This window comes from Paralichthys olivaceus, chromosome 14, assembly GCF_024713975.1.
Source record: "Paralichthys olivaceus isolate ysfri-2021 chromosome 14, ASM2471397v2, whole genome shotgun sequence".
In the NCBI taxonomy this organism is placed as follows: domain Eukaryota; kingdom Metazoa; phylum Chordata; class Actinopteri; order Pleuronectiformes; family Paralichthyidae; genus Paralichthys; species Paralichthys olivaceus.
Genome location: NC_091106.1, coordinates 18,802,631 through 18,822,347, shown reverse-complemented (window position 1 = coordinate 18,822,347; position 19,717 = coordinate 18,802,631). Strand labels below are relative to the sequence as shown.

The following is a 19,717-nucleotide window of genomic DNA, read 5'->3' as shown; positions in this document are numbered from 1 at the left end:
GTTGTCTGTCAGCAGTAGCAGTGAAGAAATGATCATGTCAGTGAAGAAGACTATAAATCTCTCAGATATCAAGTGTTGCTTTGCCAAAATCAAAAATGTTCTAAAACAATAGGTGCATGTTGGAAGCAGTAAGAAATGACAAATTGCCTGCTAAATAAGAACAAGTCACAAGCACAGTGGATCAAGAATGCTCTCCAGGATGTAGGCATGTGTTTCCTCATTAACGGTCAAGTGAGGTAAACCTCAAAGAGAGAAGGGATGCAGTCTGGACAAAGGCGAGGAAAGGAGAAACAAAACACAGGAAGAGCTCAGGACTAAAGCCAATAATTTGTTTTACATGGCGGTTCTGTTACTTGGCTGCTTATAGATGATTCCACCACTGGATGAATGCACAGACATACAGGAGCTCACATGCTTTGAATCCCATCGGACAAAAGTTTCACAAAAAACATGGACATATCAACCGAAGAGTCAATATCATCTGAAAAGTCAAGTCAATCACGTGATGCCAGTTTGAATGAGCTGGAGGCAGTTGCAGTGAAGGCCTCTGACAAAGATAGTTTAGACACCATCAGTGTCTCCCACCCATTTCTGAAGAAGTGGACTTGTGCGTTCCAATACTCAAAGGGATCGTCAACACACTCACATAGTTCACAAACAACACACAGATCCACAGATGGGAGTCAAGATTAATGACGCCACACACACACCCAGAGAGACACACCCAGGGACAGGCTTGCTGAGTATGAGACTTTGCTCAGCGTGTCGTGACAGCTCTGGTTTCTCTGTGAGGGGAGTGGAGGGAATAACATGAGGGTGAGAAATACTGTAAAGGGGAGAGGAGGGCAGATAGATGGAGAGAGAGAAAGGAAAGAAATGAAGCAAGAAACAAGCAGAGGAGGAAAATCGAAATAACTTCAACGATAACAATAATGGAATATTTGCTTCTAAACTAATGTGACCTAAGTAGGATTTTTTCACTTTTGATTCATGTGACAAGTTTCTGCATCAATCTTTAATATCTTCTTGGTTCTTTTAGCCTGAAGTGACTGTTTTGTCCTGTTTAAAATCCTACTCTGACAGAGACAAGTGTCAAATCATCACCTTTGGAAAAAGGGTCCAGCAAACATTTGGAATTGTTGCTGAGAAAGTAGAATGAAATGCTGCTAGAATATCAAAAATATTTGACGATTAATTTAACTGTAGGTCGACTAATTGATTAATTTATGAATCGTTATGAGAAAAGGTCTTTGAGGAAGGCTCTGTCTGATTCCATTCATCCACTTTAAAGTGTTTGTGTAGCTTCCCTCTGGTCAGAGATTTTCTCGGCCTAAAAGATTTAAAAGATCATTTTTCCTGCTACAATTGTTCTTTTAAATTAGTCTATGGGGTGTTTACATTGTGTTTATTTACATTATTATATATTGTCTGTTTTTGTCGTGCACTGATTGCTGGAACCCAACCGCCAGCAGAGGGCAGTCTCAGGATATCATATGGAAATTAGCAGCAGCAGCAGAAGCTTCCGCCTTTTTGAAATTTAACAGCAAAGATCCAGGAATTTGTTGTTGTTGTAGATTAGTGCAGTAGTGAGGCATCACCTGGTCTGTGCATGAAGTATAATCCAAACTTTTTCTAAAGTTTCTAAATTTGAGAGTAAAAAAAAAGGGGGTTGGTCGGTGGGGGTCTGTCTCCATCAGACATTCCCGATAGTTGTCTTAATGCAACGGTGTAATCATTCAAAATTAAACTCAAGCAAAAGTATAAAAGAATTAACATCAATAATATACTTTAAATACCCCAAATAAAAGTACTTATTATGCAAAGCTGACCATTTCCCCCATGATATAGAGTTTATTTGTTGATTATATTTTACATTATTAATCTGAGTCAGAAAAGTAACAATTATAAGATAACTGTAGTAAAGTAAGAAGAAGAATATTTCCATCTTCATTTGTAAAATAGAAGTAGAAAATGACAGTAAATGTGCTTTGCCTGTGTTTTACCTGTACCTCTACATGAAGGCCACTAGAGATCAGGCATGACTGCTGGTACTTCTGGCGCTCCAGAGCCAACTCTCCTCTCTCCAGGTCAACTACACCTTTAACCCCCTGAGTGAAGACAAACGTGAGGATTAAACCATGTAAAGTTAGAGTCAGCCCTCACCCTTACACTAAGCTGTGCCAAGTGACTGTTATAGGGGGTTGGTTTCGATCCGCCTCCGAGGTGCTTTCCACCAAGAAGAAGAGCTCGTAGAACATCGAGATGTTCCCCTCAACAGTTCTCTTCAGGGTTCTCCCCGCGTTTCTGCCACCTCATATCGGGATGGGCCCCAAGGCTTTTGGGGCTCTGGGTTCAGAAGTCACTCCGAGGGACTGGCCACACCGTCAGAACACAAGAGACGTATGAGTCTGGAGTTATGTCTTCTGAGGCCTGTACATGAATGTTAAGTACCTGGGTTACCAGTAGAAAACCATGAACTCCAATCGTCCCATGAGTTGTTTTATCACAGGAGGAGAAAGTGCTGTCAACGTGAGAAACTATTACAGAGCTCACACACACACTTTGGGATATTTTTGCTTTGTACACTATATGTAGTAAAGAAGAGAGGATAGAAGTGACATCCGTCCCATAGATTCAACCACAGATACCTGTATTTGGCATATACACACCAACTGAGTCATAAGGTTACTGCAACTTTTCTGAGTAAAGCACATCACTGCTACTCAGGAAAAGTGCTGATGTCACTTTGTTTATTTTTTCCCTGTTAGTCAGACTCAACTCATATTTGAACAAGTTTCTAAACATTTTGCCCGTAACCTCCGCTTTCTTTAAGAGATGATAAAGACACATATAACATCAACATGACGGAGGGAGGACCTAAGCAATAGATATGGAGAGGATTTGATTATATATATTTATTGTTGTTGAAAAAATACATTCAAACATGAATTTAAAATAATGATTACCTCATAAATACGAGAAGCAAAGTATTTATACATTTACTCAATACTTGTATTTAGCTTTTAGTTGCCGCAAAAACAAGCCTATTGGTGATATTCACATAGTATTCATATATATCTTGAGTAAAGGTGGCACTGTAATGTTTTATCTTTATTATTTTAAATAATGCATCATATCTTATAAGAGTATATGTGAAATCTTAACTTGTACTTTAGCTGTCAAATAAATATAATGGAGTAAAAAAAAAATATTTCTATGTATTACAGTAACTGTGTCTTTATTATGGAGTAAATTACAGCGAGACTACAGCAGAAACAGACATATTTACTAAAAAATGGGCACCAACAGCAAAAGTAATGACAGAGCTCAAAGCACCTCATAATCTGTTTCTGTTTATTATTATTGATACAAATGTCTTTTATTCCATTTTTATCATTCTTGTACCAGAATTGGGAGTTTACCTATTTAGTTTATTTGAATACTCTCAGCTCAGTTAGAGGGTGTTGTTAATGTTTTGTTATAGATTAGGTCACAATCTGAATCACAATCAAATATCAGAAATACTTTATCAATCCCCGTAGGGAAATTGAAATGTCACAGAGCTCCTGAGAATGAGGTGAAAGAGCAAACGTAGGTATAAACATAGCAATATAAAAATCAAGTTATGTGATGGATATACATTATGTGGAGTGCTTTGTGCGATTAATGTGTAATGACACAATGATTGAGTAGACAGTTGAGATGTATACATCTACACAAGTTTTCTCCTATTATGTGTGTGTAACATTTTTTAAAAGTACTTTAACTCCAGTGGTTCAGCACAGTAAATGTACTTAGTTACACTGATTAAAATGTGGCCTGTCAGGGGATGTTCTACTGTTTAAAGGGAAACTTATCACTTTTTAATCTATCTAAACTGATACAAATCAGTTCAGAGTTTGTGAGGACGTTCACAGTGTCAGTCAGACAGGCCTGTAGGCTGCGGTGTGGTATGTAGGTCAGATGAGGGGCCTGTAATGAGGGCAGGTGATATTTTTTGCCTTGTGTGTGTCCTTCTCATGTGCAGCAAACCCCTCATGTTTAACCACCTGCTGATTTGGAACTGATGGAGCGAGATGTATAGATAAGTTCTGGGTTTTCCATTGTGCTGTTGACTGGGGTGTTTTACTTTCACCGCTTCCACAACCAGTTGGTACTGACCATCCCGACCTGTGACTTAGCATCGCGTGATCCTGCGAGGAGCCCGTAACAAGTTTGCACAATTAAATCATCAGCTTTTTTAATGAGCCTCATCAGTAGGTAACAATGTAGGATCTGAAGAGTTCAAGCAAAGAAGTCAGAAGATATTATGTTGGGTCATGTGGGCATTTGTGAAATCTGTACATGTGACATCGTGCTTGTTCAACTTTAAACACAGTACATGCCGAATGTAAACGCTGGGTCGAGGGCCTTGTTCCTGTTTTTGAACTAAAGGTAAAAGTGATCTCTTCCCTCAGGAATCAAGCCGTCAGGTGATTCGGTTTCTGTTCTTCACATGAGCAGGTTGGAATCTGACTGTGGTTTTCAGTGTCTGGGGCCCGACACATAATGAGGAGTCTTTCCACAGGGAAGGGAACAGAAAATTGAAAGCACGGATTGAACCAGGTCAGGGGGTTTGTATGATTTATTTAAATGGGAAGATAGATTCTTGGTTAACAAATTACAATAAGTTTAGATTGTTTGAAAAGATTATGTGATTATATAAGTAACATTCTTATCAAAGAAAAGACAAATCAATTGACTGATTCATCTATTTGGAAGAATTGAAAATGACCGATTGCCTGTGTTAATAAACAAATAATAAAAAAAATTACAGCAACAAATTATCAAGTTAAACATAATCAGCAGTGCAACTATCGTAATGTTATTAATAATATACAGTGACACAATCACACACAGGTTTGTGCAGCTATCCTTATTAGGAATTTGCATTGACTTCCATTCATTGGAAACAGCCAAACCAACTTCTTATCTCTGACCTCAACCACGACCAGGGGGTTCTTCCGTCTGTCACTGGTAACACACCCTGACAAGCATTACCTCCCACAGGTGCACAAGAGCATTTGTGATTTGACACATGTAAAGTTCGAGTTCATCTGTATGTCGCACATTTCAAAAGAAATTCAAGTGTTTACATGGGCTTCATGAAAAGTTGTAAATGCAACATGAACATTTAGAAAGAAATTAAAAGTGACTTTAATTTATCTAAGAGCTGGATGTTGGATGCTGTGCATTTTGTCTTTACATGTACAAGGAGTGTGAACTTTAACAATGAAAAACCAGTAAATTGCAGAACATGCGACAGAATGTGACCAAAGTCAGATATTTCTCTGTGGGCTGTTCAGGTTCGTTTCCATTCACTATGGAAACATGAAGGTTTGAATCTAATTTAAGAGAATTAATGCCTACACTTTTCCAGGAGAGTTTTCTGTTCAGGCAAGCATTAAAAAAAGAAAGAAAAGAAATTGTCTCTCAAAACAACTGTGTTGGTCATCATTATTCATTTTACTCTATATGACTTTATTGACCCTTTACTTTTATTATCTTAGTCAAAATGAGTTCATGAAGTACTCTGTAATTGTCCATGGTTGTTATACTGCTACATATATTTTACTAACTTAATGCACCTGAATGTACACAATAAATAATAGTTTAAAACATTTAGAGGGAGAAGCACCTCTGCATCGGGCTTTGCAGCAGAGTCCACATCTGCTTCTGAGGTGCCCTTGAGCCAGACACCGTGCAGAAAGTGTTAGACAGGAGAACCCCCCCCCCCCCTCTCTTCCTCCTCCTCCTCCTCCTCCTCCTCCTCCCAGTGAAAACACACCATCATGAACTCACAGATGACACAGAATGACGCGACCAGTCTGTGACGCTGCTTTGTGAAGACAACGCCCCTGGCGGCAGGGGGCTGCAACTGCACCCGGTTGTGACACACACACACACACACACAGAGAGAGAGAGAGAGAGAGAGAGAGAGAGAGAGAGAGAGATGGGAAAATGGATGGACGGAAAGTCCCCGATTGGAAATCCCCTTGGGTTGTTTCCTTAAAAAAGAAAAACTATCGGTGGCGGACATGCGTGCTGCTTTGAAACGCTTCGCAACCTGCGAGGGCTCCGGGCTCGAGCTGGTACCGAGGGGACGAGCGGGTTGAATGGCGCCGTGGACCGCAGCGGTGAGGCTGAGTGAAGTGGAGGACTAGCCCGAGCATCCGGGAGGGCTTTGTTATTACCCCGACATATTACACAGGTAAGGCGGCCGTCCTCCTCCTCCTCCTCTCCCTCCCCCCCTGTCCTCCACATGTGGACACCGTGAAAACAGGGAGGCTGAGACTCGGCGGCTGCCAGCGTCGTCCGGGGCCTTGAATGTTACGAACGTGTGGCCGGGGGACGTGGAGGAAGCTCGGAGCCTCCCTCACGACAGCCATTGTTTACAAAGACGTCACCCTCCGGCGGATCGCCCCCTCCGACGGTCGAGTGTAGCGTCGGGTGCCGCCGCCGACACGCTGTCGGTCCCCGCGGAGCGAGACGCGCTTCGTCGCCACATTGTCTCGGAGGTAGTTGTCATTGGAGTTACGTAACTGGACGTGCGCTGTTATTGTGTTTGTGTGCAGCCTCCGACACCTAAACTCCTCCGGTGGCACTTCAACCAAAGCAGGGGCCTTCAGCGGGTCCTCCAGGTGTTTGGTGTGCGGTCCCTCATGTGACCGAGGAGCCCTGGAGCTTTTGGCCTAGTGTCTGTTGTTGCACCTGCTGCTGCTGTTTGGGCAGCGAAAGGCTCCAGAGGCCACAGGAAGACACGTATCCAGGTATTAATGTCTGCCGAGAGGATGTTACTGCAAGTGAAAGAAGAAGAAAGTCAGCAAAACTCCAGGCCTACATGCTGACCATTACTTTCCACTTCCTGTGAGCTGTTGCTGTGCTGACTGTTTCTCCATTTTGAGTGAAATGTGCCTTTTTTAATAGAGTGGTTCTGAACCTTCATACCCTCACGTACCATCCAAAGGAAAGGTTACTGTAGTGTGAAAAGTATTCCAGTAGTTAAGCAACACCTCATGTTCTTAGTGGTTTTAGTTTATCATTCAAACTGAACTTCCCAACTCAAACCAGGAAACTTTACATTTATAGTTTATTCAGATAAAGTTATTTTATAGCTGCTTGTGTCAAGAAAACATAAAACAGTTGTTAATTGGAAGTGTTACACATTTTTAAATGGGATAGAATAGGATTTTATTTTAGATCGTAAAAAATAAACTTCTATCTTCCTCAAACAGTTATTGAGACCAGTATAGTATTGGCTATGGCACAGGTATTGATATGTGTCAAACAATTCCCTGTCTTGTCTTTATTTTCAACAAACACTGAATCCATGCTGACTTCTAGAGGAAGAGGCCTTGGGGCAGTCGGTGTGACCTTTATCGCAGCCTGGGAAGCCCTGGGTGGCCTTAGGTTGAAGTCTGGAAAACACCAGTTCTGTTGTTGGAGGGCTTTGAGCTCAGTGGGACACTAAGAAGCCCTGTTGGGGGGGGAACTCTCAAACCCTGTTGATATGAAAGAGAGAATTAAAACAACTAACAAGGATGAAAAGGGTTCTTTGTGTACTTTATTGTGTTTGGCCCACCAGATTCTCCAGCAGCCTCCGCAGTGGGATGATCCTGTGCGTTGGGTGATTTCCCGAACAAACTGTAAATTAAGTTGTGTCTTGAGTCTCAATTAATAAGGAAGGGGACTCTCCACTGAAAATTTCCCACCAGTCTGCTGTGTTCTTTTCTACTGTGCACTACTTTGAAATAAAATATCCCCTTCTCCCCTCCTCTCCATCCAGTTTCCACGCGGTCATCTGCGGTTGGTGCTGCCTCCTTCTCTTCTCCTTGTTCCTCGCTCCTCTTCGTCCCCCTCCTTCCATCCACCGGGCCACCTGTCCGCCATGTCGCAGGGTCAAAACTTCCTCCCCAAATTCCTGTTTGTCTCCAACCTGCTGAAGGCGGTGAAGATCCGTCAGCGAGTACCCAATGACGTGGTGAAGCCGGCGACCAGTGGCGGCCTGATGCACCACCTGCGGGGTATGCACAGGTACACTCTGGAGATGATCGCCATGAACCACTTCCCGCAGGCCTTCAGGGAGGTGGTGCAGGCTGCCATCTTGGACCGAGCCATGCAGGCCTCTCTGGAGCAGGAGAAGAAGCTCAACTGGTGCCGGGAGGTGAAGAAGATGGTGCCGTTACGCACCAATGGTAAGAACGATATTTACGGATGTTTAGGCATGGAGCTGGTGTCTGAAGTCTGCAGTAAACCCGATTTTTTTTGGTTTTCTAACTTTGGTGTGAAACTCCAGGAAGTTCTGAGCACTCAAGTGAAGTTTTTGGGATTTGTGGTTTGTCTTGTAGGGGAACCTGGTGGCAGCTGATGTCAAACTTAAATGCAAATGCAAACTTGATTTCAAGAAGTATGGTGTTCAGCCCAGGGGAGAGTTTAAAAAAAAAAGGTTGTTTCACTTTCTATGACACAGGAGATGTGCAATGCAAATTCTCAGATGTCATTACTCACAAGCACGGTTACTGTAAGTGACAACAATTGAGTGACACAGGTTCCATTTCACTTACATTCATTTAGCCCCCTTTTCATTCTACTGAGCTGAGTGTTTAAGGGCAGTCAGCCCTTTGCCAAGTCATGTTTTCTGTTTCGTGGAGGTCGCAACGAGGGAACATCCCTGGGCAGGCAAACATTTAGACATGGGCTTGATTACCTCATACCTTATACAGCTCTGTACTTGGAAATTCTCTGGCGTCACATATCTATTATTTACTGTTAATGATGTTTCAGGCTTAGCTCTTTCCACAGTTTTTCATTTTTACAACCTTTGGGGTTTGTCCCCTTTGTTCTGTGTAGGTGTGAATGTCAGAGGATCTTAAAACATCTCAAATCCTTTTACCTCGGCATCCCCACCTGCCAGACTGATGTAGGTTTACGTCGCTGCCTTTGTGACCATCAGATGGATCAGCGCTCAGCAGCCATCGTCAAATCAAATTTGACAAAATCAAACTGTGTCTCATTGTCTCTTCCGACCCTTATCTGCCGACCCTAAGTTTAAACACATGTCATGTCAGGATATTTAGATGAGCGGAAAAAACAGATTTATAAGGGAAACGTCAGCCATAGCAGAAGAAGAAAGCAGAAATAAAGTGGTGTTAAGTTGGTCTTAATCCTGTGAGTTTCCAAAGTATCTTTCTTTCTCATTAGAAGCGCTTTGCGGTTGCAGTTACAAATTTTCATAGCAATCGCATCTCGTAATTTGCTTTGAAAAGTAACCGGATGAGGAACTTGTTCTGTATTTTGTTCCTATGTCCTTGTGCATGTCTTTCATAAAGAGTGAAACTGTTTGCAAGGGGCCCATGAAGTTAGTAATTACTGTCGGAGTTACTGTAACCCTCATCATGGTTCCTCTTCTGAAAGACCCCTGAACTGGTGACAAACTCTTCTGACTTCTGTTACCAGTAACCAGGATGGAATTTCCTGGCTTGCAGAGATGATGTCAGAAAGATGAGACAGAATCTAGAGCTGGAGTGTCTAACTCTGAAGGACCCAGACGTGACTTTGAGCATAGGACGGATAACACACACACAAAGGACTGACTGCTGCTGAGTCACTGGAGCTCAACACACACACACACACACAGAACGTGGGAGAACAGAAGTCCGTCAATGAACGTCCAGCAAGTGTAGGTCATATTAATCAATCTTCTCTGAGTTTTAACACCATCTGGGACCTTAATTCAACCTTAATCACAAAATCTTGTCCTCAACCCTTCATCTATATGAATAAAGATAATATAATATTTTCAATCCAGTCCCAAAATCAGACATCCTCTTTAGGACGCTCACTCCCTGGAAAAAAGAGTCACATCCTTTTTCTGGCTTCGTTTAACTTTTCCACTCACTGAAGAAATGCATAATTGAAATTCAGTGTGTCATCTGTGTTGAATGTCTAGATGCATGCAAGGGTTTTTCCCAAGCAGCATCCCATGTCTGTCATGTGTCCCCAACAGGCAGAATTTGTCCAGCTAGAATACACTGAGTCTACAATACTTGTATTCGCAGAGAGGACACACATGGCCACTGTTTTCAGTTCATATTTTAGGTTTGTCTTCGTCACGTAGAATCCAGATTGTTTGGCCAGATGCACTCTTGTTCTTTTCAGAATAGTAGCAAAGCTAGTCATTGCCAGGACTTGTTTAATACGTAGCTTTCAGACAAAGCACGGAATGCGCACAACATTGCTCACTTCCATCACCTGGATGGCAAATGGATGAGGGTCTGGTCCTATGCAACTGTTTTCAGGAAGTATCCCAGCTTGCCACAGAGGAAGCGTCTATATTTAGACTGATGGGACCAGCAGACCGTCTTTCATTCTCAGTCGTCAGGCAGCTTAATTCAGGGTCAGAAGTCTGTGTGTTTTTGTGCACAAAAGGGAAGTGATTGCACAAGTGTGTTAGCGCCTAGTTTTTTTTCACCTGTGTGTGTCTCTGTTGAAATGATGCCTTTTCTCACCAGAGTGTCGTGCATTTTATATTTTTTGTTGGGAGTGATGCAAGAGTGCTGAAATGCAAAAAGAGCTAGAGCTAGTCTGAAATAGAAGTGCATGTGTTATTTTTCTCAAAGAACAGTGGGATTTCCTGGATGTGTATCTGTGTATCACATTACGGTCACCTTGCAGCACAGGTGATGTTATTTTGAGGGACGTGATCACAGTTTGGACGATGGCACGACATCAACCATGGTTTAAAACTGTTGTCAAATAACTTATAACCAATGTTCTCTTTTGTAACATGAACAACTCTTAGATTAGGGTTTTCTTGACCTGGAAGGTCTGTTTGCATCATGTGCGTGTGAACTGTTGCAGGTTAAATATCAGTGAACAGAGCAATATCATAAAGATAAAGAGAATTTTATGCACGAGTGCACTTAACAAAGTCTTTTTGCATAGTCTCAGATGTTATCTCAGCCCTCTGTAATCACAGCTGTCATTCGGTTTTGATAGCCGTAGTTAAAAAGATAAGATTCCATCCTGTCCAAGCCACACCCCTGTGGAAAGTCCAGGACCAGCTGAGTAGCTCTGATGCGTAGGGATCATAGGAGGGGAACATACGCACAAAAGGCAGAAGTTAGAACAGGGAAATTCCTGTGTTTAGTGTGCAGCTGAGTTTTTTTTTCAGAGCTGCACACATTGACAAACATGGGCTCTTCTGTTTCACAACGAGAAAAAGACCCGGAGCGGCCATTGGAGAATAATGAAATTGCAGGGTTTTTAGTCACTCATGCTCTCTCACACACACACAAATGCCCTTTGAGAAACCAACTCTTTATCTCTCAGGACGGTTTGAAGAATATAGAGGGAGTAGTTTTATTTGACACGAGACCAGCCAACACAAATTATGGAGATACTCCTGGCAGATTAGGATAATAAAGAAGTGACATTTAATATTTCACAAATGTATTTTAGGTGAATTAAGGACCACAATTCTCAGGCCAGCTGGGTAGAAGTTGAGCTTTGTCTGTAGTGTGTGCATACTTTCAGACATGTGAGGGTCATATAATAGTCTAGACACCAGATACTGTGACAAGCAGCCTGGAAATCCCCAGACCTTTGTTGCACTTGTGTGTGTGTGTGCACACTGTAATTGTCTGTTGTATATGCTGTGCACATATTTAATTTGCACATGCATGTCCTGCTATATAATTGTAGAAGTTTGCCTCCCATGTATAAAACTAGCTAATCGTTGTGCTAATATTGTTTGTGTTCCTCCTTCGTGTCTCTAGGAGACGGGAACTGTTTGCTCCACGCAGCCTCTCAGTACATGCTGGGCGTCCAGGACACAGACCTTGTGCTTCGGAAAGCCCTCCATGGTGTTTTGAAAGAGACGGACACTGGTGGCTTTAGAGCTCGCTTCCAGGCAGAGCTGCTCCAGTCCCAGGAGTTCACCCAGACCGGACTCCGATACACCACCATGGTATGAAGACTAGACGAGTTCCATGTTAAAAGTCTTTTGCATTACTTTGCATTATTTTGTTTAGCAGAAGCCTCAGTTTATAAAAGAGGTCCTGTGATCTAGCGAGACAGGACATTTGTCTTTTGCATAATTTCTGTAACCTGCAAATATATTTTGTACCCATACTTCTTTCTTTTTATTTTCCAACCTAAAAAAATATCTTGTTTAATGAAACAAATATGAATAAAATCACTCCATAGGTTTGTACAAGTTTGTGTCCTAAGTTTTTTTGTGTTAATGTGTTTGTGTGCTCTGTCCCAGAACTGGGAGGAGGAGTGGGAAAAGATTGTGAAGATGGCCTCTCCCATCTCCAGTAGCAACGGCCTCCAGTTTGACTCTCTGGAGGACATTCACATCTTCGTCCTCTCCAACATTCTCCGCAGACCCATCATCGTCATTGCAGGTAGTCACCTTCTACCTTCTCTATGTATATAGCTCCTTGTTGGCCCTCATTGGTCCTGTATGTAGAATAGAGATGGTATATACTCAGCTTTAGAGCCTCAACATTTTTATTTTATTTTTTTTTAAGTTTTCATGCTGTTTGATTCCACTGCATCACCTCCCATCAACTTTGGTTTGCAGATGTAGAGTGGATGTTGTGGTTGAAAAGTAACATTTAGGATAGGAGGATACATTTAAAAAACCTTCCAAAGTTTGATTTCCCTAAGGAACATGCAGACAATACATCCAAAGAAATGTGCATTAAAAACAAGTTGTTCTTGGACTTTCTTGAAATAACTAGTGACTCTTAAATCTCTGTTCTTCCAACAGACCAGGTGGTCAGGAGTATGAAATCTGGCTCCTCCATCTCTCCTCTGAATGTGGGTGGGATTTATCTGCCGCTGCACTGGCCACCCACAGAGTGCTACAAATACCCAATAGTGCTTGGCTATGACTCCCAGCACTTTGCACCCCTCATCACCATCAAAGACAGTGGTCCAGGTAGGAAGCACTAATACCTGTTTCACACAAAGTAGCGCGCTCACCCAGGTGTCAAGTTTTCATCACTGTGGAGTCATTTGACCAGGGAGTTAATGCTGGCTGTGTCCAGTCCCATATCAAACAAAAAACAGATGTTCATAGGTTTTCATGAGTTTTTTGACCAGTGGAAAAGGTGAGACTGGTGTTATGTAGCTGATTCCAAATGGAAAAACACAGACGCTTGTTATGAGGTTTGCTCATATTCTTATTTCAATGCAATGTCTTGGTCTGTATTTCCCAGAGATCCGAGCTGTGCCACTGATCAACCCAGGACGGGGGGACTTCGAGGAGCTGAAGGTTCACTTCCTGATGGAGAAAGAGCAGCAGCAGAAAGAGAGACTTCTCAAAGACTACCTGTTCCTGATAGAGATCCCCGTCATAGGCTTGGGCTACGATGTTCTACGGATCATCAACGCTGCAAGGTATATAAAGACTGTTAGCTTCGTCCTATGAATTGACAAATGGAAGAGAAAAAGCAAAACAATAAAGTCCCAGAGGTCGGCCATAATGTCAAAGGTAGTTTTGCATGTTGCAGCTGATGAGAGCTATATATCGTTATATATTTGTATGATAATAATAGTAAAGAAAGACTGAATGAAGTAAAGAACCACTTTGTGTGTCTCTGTCCGAAGGCTGGACGAGGGCAATCTTCCTGAAGACATGAACCTGATGGAGGACTACCTGCAGCTCGTCAACCACGAGTACCAGCGCTGGCAGGAGGACAAGGAGCAGGCATGGGCTGCCCAGCCACAGCGCCCACCACCCTTTTCCGTCTCCCAGCTCTCCCTCATCGAAATCCGCTGTGCCACACCACGATGCACCTTCTACGTCTCTGTAGACACGCAACCTCATTGCCACGAATGCTTTGAGAAGCGACAGGCCACCACCGGTGGAGGAGCGAGGATAGAAGGGGTGATACAGGCCAAGGGAGGAGGGGTACAAGGTGGGGTCGGTGTAATGGGGGGATCAGAGACCGAGGTGAACTCTAGAGGGGCTCGAAGCAGCAGCCCCCCATCCTCCTCGTCTGGGAGAGGGGTGGTGATATCCAGCCCTCGCTCAGCACCACCCACCGCCCCCAGCCTCAGCCTGTACAGTGAAACTCATGCCATGAAGTGCAAGACACCCGGCTGCCTCTTCACTCTTAGCGTAGAGCATGATGGACTTTGTGAGCGCTGCTTCAACTCCACACAGAACCAAGGAGCCCCTGGAGCTGGAACGGCTGCCACAGGACTCCCAGGCCCCAATGGGGGGCCTACAGTTCCCCACCCGGCCCAGGGCTCCGGCTGGACCCAGTGGGGGGGCTGTGAGACAGAGACAGAGCGATGCAGCATGTGTAGACAGGAGGCGTTCAGGATATTCAATGGCCTGTGTCCGCCCTGCATGCAGAAACAGCAGCCTCCAGAGAGGGGAGAGCCACAGCAGAGCAACCCAAGAACTGAGGCCTCTTCTTCAGCTTGGAGCCAGGCCAGGGACTCTGAGCGGCCGTGCCTAACCATAACACCAGGACACACCTCAGCCTGGCAGGCCCCTCTGGCACGGCCTTGTAAAAGATCTGGTTGCCAATTCTTTGGAACACCAGAGAAGTTGGGTTTCTGCACTATTTGCTACGTAGACTATCAGACCAACCACCGTAAGTCCTGAAATCAAAATCAAAGAGTTCTCAGTCTCATTAATGAACAATACATTTTCTTTTGAAAAATATTGTTGTCTGTCAATCTGTCAATTAGTTTATGTTAAGTTCGGATTTCTTCTTTTCTTAACTTCAATATTATATCATACAGGACATTGCTAATGTGGGCCACTCTCTGTTTCAGACATGACACCTCCCCCTGCCCCGGCCCAGAGCCGGCATGGTTTGGAGGCAGGCTTCCAGAATGCCACCAGGTGTCGTGGGCCTGGTTGTGGTGCGGTTGGCAAGGCAATGCTGGAGGGCTACTGCGACAAGTGCTACGTCAAAGAGCAAAGCACACGGCTCAACCAAGTGGCACATCGCACACCACACTCCCCTCCTTTAGTCATGGTAGGGGAGCTGCCACACAGTCCTGCTGTCTCTCTTGATGCACTGTACTTAACCTTTGTGTTATTCCTCCTTTGCTTTGTTTTCTGTGATTCTCTCCTATTTTCAACTTTCACAGTATTCAGCTGATCAACAGCTGCCAACTGACCCCTCATCTCTTTCTTTTTTTCCCTCCCCTCCTCTCTCTCTGTACAAAAAGCGTGACCGAGCAGTTAAACCCAGATCTTCGCAGCAATCCCAGACCCAGACTCAGTGCCGGCGGAGCGGCTGCAGTAACGTGTCCCCCGGTTGCACAGACCTTTGCCCAGAGTGCCACACACGAGGCCAGGGCAGAGAGGTGGGCCGACGGGCGCAGGCGCCCAAGGAAAAGTCTAAGCAGCGGTGTCGGACGCAGGGCTGTGACCACTACGCCAACCAAGAGAAACAGGGCTACTGCAACGAGTGCGACCACTTCAAACAGATTTACCGCGGCTGACCACATACCCATGCACGCAACAACGATGACGACACATTGCTAGCACGCTAGAGCCGCTGCCCAGCTCTGGGCGCCCCATGCCAGTCAATGCACCTCTGATACTAACTAACCAACTAACTAACTAGCTAGTGACTAACTAGTAACCTTATGGCCTGAAAATCAAACCCCCCATGTAGAATGTGAAGAGAGAATGTGTGTACGTGGGGGGGAGTGAGTGTGTGTGTGTTCGCAGTAGACATGGCCTCCAGAATACCTCTTTGTGCAATTATTATCATCTGATGTGCCCTGTGCACCTACACGGTGAGAGGTTTGGCTACATGTCAAAGCAACTGACTTAATGCTTGTGTACAATATGTATTTAGAGGTCGTGCCGGACAAAATGATTGTATGTCGACATAACAAGAAGCATCTGACATTGCTTTCTAGACCACAGCCAAGGATTTATACCCCTATGTCTGTCTGACTGTCTGTCCGACTGTCCGTCTGTCTTAACCCATCTGTGTATCTGTCTGTGCCTGTCTGTCTAGCATTTGCTCTGTAGAGTGAGGGATGCAGTAGTTGGGGGGGGGACCCCAGCAACAGATCTGTGGAAGTAGTTAGAAGAAGTGATCAGAACTGGGCCAAAGCAAAGTAAGTGAAGTTCTAGACATGAAACAAAAAGTTATTCACCACTGTTTAGCTTACTTTTCCAAAATCATCCATTTATGTCCTTCCACAGTAGATTTGCCAAAAAAAGGCTCTTGCAATCAATATTGTCAAATTTTAAAGAATTATTTTTCTGCCATTAGTCAATGAATAGAAGTGTTAGTTTATATTTTGAGTTAAATTAACCTCAGTATTGTTACTTCTCTGTTAATGAAGTTATCATTGTGAGTTGTGTGATATGTAAAGTAAGAACAGATCCTGAGTCCAAACAGTGCAAGACAGACAGGGCAGGCCCCTGCTAGTTCTGGTGCTACATGTACAGAAATACAAGCCTCTCCATTGTAGCCAACATGCTGGCGGTGTCAGCGGACAGAAGACAGAGAACACAGTAGAGACAGGACTCATTCTCTTTCTATTCCTGCTTTCCTTCCTCTTATTTCCCCCTCTTCTCGTCCAAAACAGATCTGTTGCCTTGGACATTGTTTTCCTGTTTATGGACAACTCAAGCACCTAGAATAGACACACGCACACATATCTACACATGCAAATGTTGTGGTTCCAGTCCTGTGTAAATGGGGATTGCCAACTATAGAGAGAACAGAGAACACAATGGCCAGTGCAGTCTGGATGATTATTCACCTTACCATACACACACATACACACACACTGCACATATAAACACAGCTCTGAGAGATTGTATGTGCCCCACCCCTGCCAGAGGTAGTTCTGACAAAACCAGAATCCATCCCTCTCTTGCTCCACCCCACTGGATGAGCCAAGGCGACAAGTTTAAAACTTCAGAGAGCATCCCATCGCCTGCTTTGGCTTATCTTGTTTATCTGAATGTGTTTTGTGCTGCTGCTACGACAGCACAGTATTGGGGCTGATCCTCGACAAGTTTTGCCTTTAAGTAGTGATTAAAAAAATTTATGGACCAGAGGGGCCTGATCAGTGATCCTGGATCAGTGCCCCCACCTATAAAATGCTTTTGTGAATATGGATCTCGGTCCACATTGTAGGACCCTCTAACCCGATGCCTCATCTCCAACACACACACATAATGCACGCATTTGTGCGTCTGGAATACGCAAAACTGACATTCCTGTTTGTTGTTTATTTTTGTTTTTAATTTGTTTTTTGGAAATTTTGAATTGTATTTTGATATACTTAGTTTTGTTTCTGCCAAAAAAAAACAAAAAACATGTGCCATCAATCGCCAAACAGTTGTTGTTACCTCCTTAAAAATGGCCAGCCTGGACCATTCTGAACTAATAAAGAGTGCCACAGATAGACATCTCCAGTCCTGTGTAACAACAGATTAGAGCTCGTCAAGCTTGCTTATGCTGAAGTCCCCCATCTTTCTGTGTCTATTTTATCTCAATATGAAGACCTATGTACCTACAGAGATAACCTTTCTTTAAAAGTTAATCAAATGCAATGTGAAGTCGAAGAGTTATTCCCCTCATACTTCTGCTGAAGAACTCAGCTGCAATAGGCAGATGTCCATCTGTGGCTCTAGTTAGATATGCGTAGACAAACAGGCTCTTGGTCTGCCTTTTCATTCAACTGTATCTAAAGCTGTCGAGCCGGCCCACGTGTTGACAGCCTGTACGTAGATCTCTGTGTGCTTTAATCACCTCTAGACAAACCTTAATCAATTAAAGGCCAATTAGTGGTCAGCTCATCAGTACCCCTTAATAAGGTTTTGGGGCTCTGGCGGAGCTTGACTGGGAGATGATCACGTAAGTTGCACATGACTTGTCTAAGCTGCTGAGGCATTTAGGAATGGTACTGCGACTCGCTTAGGGACATTCCAACAGTAGGAGGAGCATCCGCGTAAGAGCAGAAGGTGTAACAAAAACATGCAAACGGTGTGGAAGTTTCTCTGTGTGACCTTTCAATAGGGTATTGTATGAAAAAAGCCTGATTTAATTTGTTAAGTATTTATTCATATCAAGATATCTGTATTGTGTGATTCAATAATTATTTATATGTCGTCCTGAAATGAATTATTTTTATTAAGAAATCTGAAATCTGTCTCCTGTGGTTCTTGTCTGTTGTTATTTTGTGTGTACTTCTAATATAAACACTGACCTTATAAAAGTGGTCTCTACACTGTGTATATGGGACACAATGTGTGCTTCCCTTCATGCACTTGCACATGCAGTTTGGTTGGGTGTATGTGTTTTTGTCAGATTTCAACATTGCACTCTCATTACAGCATTGCCTCTCTGCTGTGCTGTGCATTGCCTAAATCAGTTTTTGCTGAAAAGCAGCCGCTCACTTTTGGCACCAAATCCATCACGGGTGTAGGAAGTACAGGTACCAACCCTTGAGGCCTCGTGTAGATGCAGCATGCACCACCTTCCTACGCTTAACTGGGCTAGCAGTGTTTTTTCTTTCTGTTTTTGTTCTCTCCACCTCTTATTTAGTTTTTTATTGTTTCACATTTCCTCAACTGAAAGATCAAACTATGTTTTTCTTAGGTGCTTTTTTAAAATCTCTAATCTGTTCTTTCAAGGCTTTTATAAGTGTCATGTTTTTAAAAATAAAATAAGTGTGAACCCCCACCCTCACACAGCTTACTCAGGAGGAGCAGATCATGCAATGGGAGGGGGTTTTATATATATATAAATATATGTGGCAGGGCAGAGGTGACATTTAACATGCGTGGGACTGCAGAGTCGTATGTGCGTGGGCCTTTACCACAGTCAGATATATGTAGGCTTATGTGGTTTCTTGGAAATACCCCAGTGTGCAAACACTCCCCAAGCACAACTTTGCAGACAATTACAGATTGACTTGGTGTGTGAGAGCTTCACTGAAGTGACCTATTTTCATTACTAAAGATCTATGGTTAAAAAGCTTGCAGATATCTAACGTTTACAAGAAATGCTGTTGTTTAAAATGAAATGCAGAAGTGCGTCCAAGAAAAGATGCATAATCTAAAAACTGGGAGACGTAGATGAAATCGGACTTTTTAAAAATTCAATAATTATCTCATGGTGGAAACTGTTCACAAGATCAAATGAAAAAAAAAAAAGGTCAAATGCAATATATCAGATGCAAAAAAAAAAAACACACTTCACAGGCCAGAAACAGATATATCAATAATTGAATTTTCAATTTTCTAAATTCAGTTTGTTTGAATCCAGAAATTTACACTGGTGGTTTAGTCGTGCACAATCTTTTTTTAAATGTGCTGTTTCAGGGCTGGTGGGAGTCTGAGGCCTTATGTCTTCTTTTGTAATGCAGCCTTGATGAGGGGAATATGTAATCTCTATCAATGCGGTGACATGGTGAATTGTACAGTAAAGTGTTCACCATAATATCTGTGGAATATTTTAAAGATAGCAAACTCATATTTACACAAAGAAACAAAAACCCAGAGTCTGTTTGAGCTGTCGCTTAAAACTGTGAATGAAAATGTCAATCTGGATTTCAACATAAAATGAATGAGCCCACCGAAGTCTGACTCACCGCCTTTTCTGTTGAAATCTTAAATGTCGCAAAAATCAAAAGTACGGGGTAGAGTCATCGGAAAGGAAGTAAT

General features: G+C 43.2%; 1 protein-coding gene and 1 long non-coding RNA gene across 4 annotated transcripts; one reads left to right on the top strand and one right to left on the bottom strand.

Moving 5' to 3' along the window:
* The first annotated feature begins 5,853 nt into the window (after positions 1-5,853).
* On the top strand, positions 5,854-18,197 carry tnfaip3 (tumor necrosis factor, alpha-induced protein 3). 3 transcript variants are annotated; one of them, XM_069538424.1, is made up of 10 exons: positions 5,971-6,250; positions 6,615-6,809; positions 7,826-8,234; positions 11,817-12,007; positions 12,308-12,449; positions 12,818-12,988; positions 13,269-13,449; positions 13,660-14,657; positions 14,842-15,047; positions 15,244-18,197. In XM_069538424.1, exons 3-10 carry the CDS (start codon positions 7,928-7,930, stop codon positions 15,517-15,519), a joined length of 2,472 nt encoding a protein of 823 aa, XP_069394525.1. In that variant the 5' UTR covers positions 5,971-6,250; positions 6,615-6,809; positions 7,826-7,927; the 3' UTR covers positions 15,520-18,197. The 3 variants fall into 3 exon arrangements, with proteins under 3 accessions (XP_019951053.2, XP_019951058.2, XP_069394525.1); XM_020095494.2 differs by lacking the exon at positions 6,615-6,809 and having other exon boundaries at positions 5,854-6,557; XM_020095499.2 differs by lacking the exon at positions 6,615-6,809 and having other exon boundaries at positions 5,958-6,250.
* Positions 6,078-8,092, bottom strand: LOC138413620 (uncharacterized). Its single transcript, XR_011246018.1, has 2 exons — positions 7,622-8,092; positions 6,078-7,541 (listed from the first exon to the last, which is right to left on the bottom strand). It is a non-coding gene; the product is annotated as an uncharacterized lncRNA (long non-coding RNA).
* Positions 18,198-19,717: the final 1,520 nt, after the last annotated feature.

Excerpts from the sequence above, each read along its gene's own strand:
- tnfaip3 (XM_020095494.2), top strand. The coding sequence starts at position 7,928 with ATGTCGCAGGGTCAAAACTTCCTCCCCAAATTCCTGTTTGTCTCCAAC. Across the intron at positions 12,450-12,817 it reads ACCCATCATCGTCATTGCAG|ACCAGGTGGTCAGGAGTATG; the intron begins GTAGTCACCTTC and ends TTCTTCCAACAG. Across the intron at positions 12,989-13,268 it reads CATCAAAGACAGTGGTCCAG|AGATCCGAGCTGTGCCACTG; the intron begins GTAGGAAGCACT and ends TGTATTTCCCAG.